This window comes from Microtus ochrogaster, chromosome 5 (assembly GCF_000317375.1).
Source record: "Microtus ochrogaster isolate Prairie Vole_2 chromosome 5, MicOch1.0, whole genome shotgun sequence".
NCBI classification, from domain to species: Eukaryota; Metazoa; Chordata; class Mammalia; order Rodentia; family Cricetidae; genus Microtus; species Microtus ochrogaster.
In genome coordinates, this window is record NC_022012.1 from 50198382 (window position 1) to 50204807 (window position 6426).

Consider the following 6426-nt stretch of genomic DNA (forward strand, 5'->3'; position numbering starts at 1 on the left):
TGTAGACCAGGCTGGTCTCGAACTCACAGAGATCCGCCTGCCTCTGCCTCCCGAGTGCTGGGATTAAAGGCGTGCGCCACCACCGCCCGACCTACTTTGCTCATTTTTATTTTCATGTATGTTTCAAACATTCCCTTCCCTTTCTAGCAAATATGTTATTAAACGTTAATGTAAATTGAAAGGAGGAAAGAAGGCTGTCTTTAAACAAGCTCCTATGCCGCTCTATGTAGATCTTGATAAATGACATAAAATACTGCAAGTAGTGTAGGCTAGATGAAGTAAGTTTGACCTTAAGGGGAATTAATTTCCTTTCTTTAAGCTGTTGTCCATTACCAGAATTGTTGCTTGCAACCTTTAAAAAAAAATGAGGTTTTAAAGTTGTTTTCCTGGCTTGTTATTGCAAATGAAACTTAAATAAGGCATTGCTGTATATGAACATGTAAAACAGTCAATAGTCACGTGATGTATATCAAAATGCTACCCTGAGCTGGGCACGTGGCTGTTTTCAAAGTGCTGTGTAGCATGCAGGAGATCCCTGGCTTCTAGCCTCAGTACTGCACTAACCAGGCATGTGGCACATCGAGTGCAAAGTCATCTTCAGCTACGTAGGGGGTTTGAGACTAGTCTGTCTAGACCCTGTCTCAAAACAATTTTTTAATTAAAAATAAATGTTACCCACTTAAAAATTAGGAAAACTAGAAATCAGGATAAATAGTAACACAATAAAAATACTACTTTATTAAATTTGTAACAATTAAGGCTGAGTTATTTAGTTAATATCTCATCTTTGGAAATCTTTACATATTTATCCTTGTTTCAGAATTTTTCTGGTAAGAGTTCTGTTTCATTGGGTTTCTTTTTGTAGTAAACTTTAAATTCACTTCCTTTATTTTAGAGATATATCAAGCTTCTTACTGGTTTGTGATACTCTTAATGTATTTGTGGGTTTGTTTTTGCTTTTTTATTAAGCTGCAAATGAAGATCCAGAATGGATACTTGTTGAGAAGGACAGATTTGTGAATGATTACGACAAGGATAATGATGGCCGGCTCGATCCCCAAGAGCTTTTGTCATGGGTAGTGCCCAATAATCAGGGCATTGCACAAGAGGAAGTAAGTATTACAGAATTATTGCTGTTCCCCTTCCTAATATACAGTTTGTGTTATTGATAGGAAAGGAAGCTGGGAATCTCCATCCAAAGAAAAAAAGAAATGGAATTACTTAGGATATATTGTTGTGCTTTAAATTAAATGATGAACTTTCATATTGTCAAGAAGACAAGGAAGTTAAGATTATATCTTGTCCTGATCTTCAGACACAGTCTATATGATGACAGTTTGTGTCGTACCTTTGGAGGCTCAAGTGCATTGCACCCTGTACTAACCTGATACTGACCCTGTGTGGTGATGCAGAACCCAGGACAGATTAAATAAGGGGCTGATGAGAGAAGCAATAGACAGACATAGGGGCATGTATAATAGTTTACACATACAATGTATAATGTATATCATGTTATAATGTATAATAGAGATGTAGACATTAATGAGTTCTTGGTATAACTAAGTGGTTTTGACAAGTCACACTAAAATGTGAACATTTTGTTTAAAAGACTTATTCTGGACACCTTTTGGTTTGGTTTATTTTAAAGGCTCTTCATCTAATTGATGAGATGGATTTGAATGGTGACAAAAAGCTGTCTGAAGAAGAGATTCTGGAAAACCAAGACTTGTTTCTTACCAGTGAAGCCACGGATTATGGCAGACAGCTCCATGATGACTATTTCTACCATGATGAGCTTTAACTCCTAAGTGTGCCCAAGTGCAGGATGGGTCCTTTTGTAGTTTGCTACCAGCTTTACTTTTATGATAAAATATCGATGTTGTATTTTACACTCTTAAGTCTTACCATATCAAATCTTAATGTAGATTATCATTTTGGGCCTTCTAGAAGAAAAACAAAACAAAAGTTGATATTTATTTCAAGATTTATTGAAGGAGTGAAACATTAATATCGTGCCATATGACCACACAGTCTTTCCTGAGTACTCCGTCTGTTGTAGTACTGTGCTGTGGAATGATTGAGTTCTGTTTCCATACTTGAAAAGATGGAGGACTGTAGACATGTCTAAACAATAGTGTTTAAGTAGCATGTGATGAAGCGATCAGTTTTTGTTCTGTACTAAGTAGATTTACTTTTGAAACTGACAAAGGACAGTGTTTTTAGGTTTAGTGTTATATTTTAAAACCTTTTAAGGAACCTTCAGAAGGACTTAAACCTCACGTAGATGTTGAGAAGTTCTACTTACTTTTAAAATGGTTTCTATAAAGGGTTTTGTCGTATGAAATAGAACTTTATATTTTTGCATATGTATAGATAGTAATTATATTTAATGTAAACTATAGCATTATGGTGAGTGGAAATTGACATTGTCCAGACTCTTCATTTTTGACTGATTAAAAATAAACTGTCCTATCTTTTTATATGTTTGTTTTTTAATTTTTCCAGATAAACTTTAAATTTAGCACAGGGTTCATTTTATTTTACATTATTCATTCCTTTATTCAGGTAGTGGATGGCCTCAAAACTGTTAATTATTCTTGGTGTATATTCTTATTCTGCCTTTTTTTTAAATAAAAAATATGTTATAATTGAATGTACACCTGAGACATTTTCAGTTGCTCTTATGTTGAGTGTGATTTTGCATTTTGATACTAAAAATAGTTTTGTTTAAGATGTTAGTAATCAATTCCAGGGCCTCTTGCATTCTAGACAAATGTTTTGCTACTGAGCTAAAAATTATGGAGGCTGAGCGCCATCCTCACTGAGCACTTATTAAAACCCAGACAGCTGGTTTTAATCTCATTCAGGAATCAACATACCTTTGTTAGGGTGCAGAAAAGTGGGTAAGGAATTAACTTTTTGGACTTGTGACTTACAGATCCCTTCTTTGTGGGTGAAAAGTCAGTTGGAAATTTTGTTAATTATTTTCAGGCTACCATTGTCTCATAGAACCCCCAGTCAGGTCACCATGCTCTTCTGAGGATTTGAGAAGACCACTCCCCACCCCCATCAGCTCTCTTCGGACAGAGTTGACTGACTACTACTGCCCTGCCTTTGCTGACATTGATGTAGATGCAAACGCAAAACTCACTTTTAATGATAGCTTTTACCCTCGTAGCTGAGGTGCATGGTTTCATTTTAACTTAAAACATAGCTAACTATAGTCATTTAAAAATTGAATTATTGTCATCATCTGTCACTTCTCAGCCTCACTGATCTTTAAAATAGCTGATTGGCTTTCAGCATGTTAAATATTTTTCTTAGTAGATCCTCTAAAGCTCCTGTCACAGATGTTAAACTATTAAATACAAATTTAATTTCAGTCCTTAGCAGAAATACTTTCTTTTTTTTAAAATATGTATTAATTTATTATGTATACAATATTCTGTCTGTGTGTATGCCTGCAGGACAGAAGAGGGCACCTGACCTCATTACAGATGGTTGTGAGCCACCATGTGGTTGCTGGGAATTGAACTCAGGACCTTTGGAAGAGCAGACAATGCTCTTAACCTCTGAGCCATCTCTCCAGCCCCAGAAATACCTTCACTGAGTTAAGAAGTCGCCAGTTCTGGTGGCTCAGGCTGGTAAGATTTACTGAAGGGGGCAGAGGTAGGAGGATGTGGAGTTCAAGACTAGTCTGGGATACACTTTAAAAAAGAAAGAGAGAGAACCGGGCGGTGGTGGCGCACGCCTTTAATCCCAGCACTTGGGAGGCAGAGACAGGCATGTCTCAGAGAGTTTGAGGCCAGCCTGGTCTACAGAGCGAGTTCCAGGACAGGCTCCAAATCTACAGAGAAACCATGTTTCAAAACAAACAAAAAAAGTTATTGCTGTCCATTCAGTATGGATAGGCTTATCCCTCTTATAGGTGGGCAGTGAATGGCTCCAACCAGTTGAGTGTAGTTGTCACTTCCTGACTAGATCAATGTCAACCCCTTTCCTCTGTCAAGGCACTGTGGAGAAGGCCCAGTGGTAACAGTGGAGCCACAGAGTCAAAGGTCCATGATTGCTCAGTAGCCATACAAATGGATCCATACAAATGGATCCACAGTGGAAATAAGCTTTTATTATGCTAGATTAAAGATGTTTTTGAAACAAAGCACGATTCAGCCCATCCTACATGGAGAATTTAGTATTGAGGAAGTGACTTATTTAAGTAGGCATTTAAACCAAAAGCATCTTCCACCAAAACAATAGAATTGTTCTCATTTCCTCTTCTGTTCTGAAAGAGTTCACCCAAAGCTGTGGCTCTCTTGCCTCCACCTGCCCTTGGGCTGCTCTCACGGTCCACATCCTGCCCTATACTGGAGCAGTCATGACAATCCACACTAACATACTGTCACCCAAACTCCTGTTGGACCGTCCAGTTCACTTTGGTGTTGTGTCTCAGGCATGGTCTGTTGTCCTTAGAGTTGGTGCCGGAGTAGCTTGTCTGCACTAAGGAGGCTGGCTATGTAGTTCAGTTGGTAGAGTGCTTGCCTAGCACACAAACACAGGGTTCCATCTCAGGCACGACATAAGTAACATCGGGGAGGTAGAGGCAAGAGGATCAGAAATTCAAAGTTTTGTTTGTTTTTGTTTTGCGGGCAGTGGTGGAGCACTCTAGTGCCAGCACTCCAGAAGCAGACAGATCTTTGCGTACAAGTCCAACCTGACTACAGAACAAATTCCAGGACTGCCGGGGCTACACAGAGAAACCCTGTCTCAGGAAACCAAAAGTAGAAAAAAAAGTGTCATGTGTCAAAAAGAGGTAGCATAAAAACTGAGCTGGAAGTTCGTGCAGCTTGTCCCGTGGTAAAGCGGAACACAAGGTGAACTGAAGGCTCTGCTGTCTTCACTGCTGCGTCTTCAGGTCCTGGTGGTGAGCACATGGATCAGGGCACTGAGGGACTGTTACATGGTGAGAACCGACATATCGTCTGTCACAGTGACTTTTTTTTAATAACTTGGTCTCTTGATTCCATGTGGTCTCTGGTTCATACCATGTATGTGAAATATATAGAAACAGAAAGTAGATTTTGGCATTTGCCAGGGAAAGGTGTGAGAAGGTTGACTGATGAATCCCTGCTTTTCTGTTGAGGTTGATGAAAATAAAATAAAATGGGGCTCATGGTGTGGAATTCTGAATATATCAGCACTTAAAGGGTGAAGGATCCAAGAGAAACTACTTTATGAACAGCCTTGCATAGAAAATAGTTACAGCCTTTCATGATTCATGAAAGACCTGCCTATGAACAAACATCCAAGCCTAGAGTCAAATTCTTCTTTAAATGAATTCTCCTTACATTGCTGTAATACGTGCCACATTCCGGAATTTGCCTGCTTTGTAGATAAAGGAAAGTGATGTTCTTCAACCTTTTCCAGTGTTCTGCAGAAAACCAGGTCACAGATGGCAGTGCTGCCATCTTCTGGTACAGTCTTGTAAGTTATTCTGAAAGAATGATCCTTCAGGCCTTCCTTTGTTTCTCATTACGGTCCATGGACCTTCCAGGTAGCGAACGCTACACCATTCACAGAGGCAGGGCAGGTTTAAGAGAACCAATAGGAACTGGTGATGTGCCTGCAGCAAGCAACAGAAGAGCCTTTCTGCACCTTGACCTGTGTTTGATGATAAAGTCCAGTCACATGAGCTGTTACCAAGCAGACATCAATTTTGCAGATGTCTCAGCAAAGAAGGCAAACAATGCCCTGATCACTTTACTCCTGTGTCTCCTTATGCACTGGCCTGCAGTGAATTGGGGCGTGGCAACCTGGTCCCCAGGGAAGAAAACCTGGAGATCCAGCTGCACCTGCTCTCTCCATGCGTTGCTCGCTGGACCATTTTGGATTTCGGACCACCCACTCTTGTAGCGTGAGTTCCACCCCCCTTTTTCAATTATTAAAATAGAGCTTGTTCTTGAGCTGGTCTGGTTATTTATCGTACCGACCGATTATGTCTACATGTTTCAACTGGAAGCTAAGAACCTGGGACCTGGGTTGGTATCACTTATAAAAGAAAGAAGAGTGCGTATTTTTAGTTTATTTTGTTTTGTTGGGTTGGAGGTTTTTCATTTTTGTTATTTTTGTTTTTGAAACAGGGTTCCTCCTTGTAACAGCTCTGACTTTCCTGGAATTTGCTCTAGACCAGGCTGACCTTGAACTCACAGAGATCCACCCACCTCAGCCTCCCAAGTACTGGGACTAAAGGCACGTGCCACCTCTGCCTGGTCAAAGTGTACATTAGTCTTTTAAAACTGTATATGTAATCATTGTTTTCTCTTTCCCTCTCTCTAAACCCTCCTGTGTACTCCCACTACCTTCTTCTCTTTCAAATTCATGGCCTCTTTTTCTTTAAGTGTGTGTGTGAGTGCATATGTGTATGTGTGC

The 6426-nt window shown here is 39.7% G+C and overlaps 1 protein-coding gene across 1 annotated transcript in view; it reads left to right on the plus strand.

The window, feature by feature from the left end:
- Window positions 1–2527, plus strand: part of Rcn2 (reticulocalbin 2) — a 22856-nt gene extending 20329 nt beyond the window's left edge. Inside the window, exons 6-7 of the mRNA XM_005347394.2 lie at window positions 970–1112; window positions 1649–2527. Of these exons, the coding sequence (XP_005347451.1) occupies window positions 970–1112; window positions 1649–1801 (296 nt within the window). The 3' untranslated portion in view covers window positions 1802–2527. The remainder of the gene's footprint in view (window positions 1–969; window positions 1113–1648) is intronic.
- The last annotated feature ends 3899 nt before the right edge of the window (window positions 2528–6426 follow it).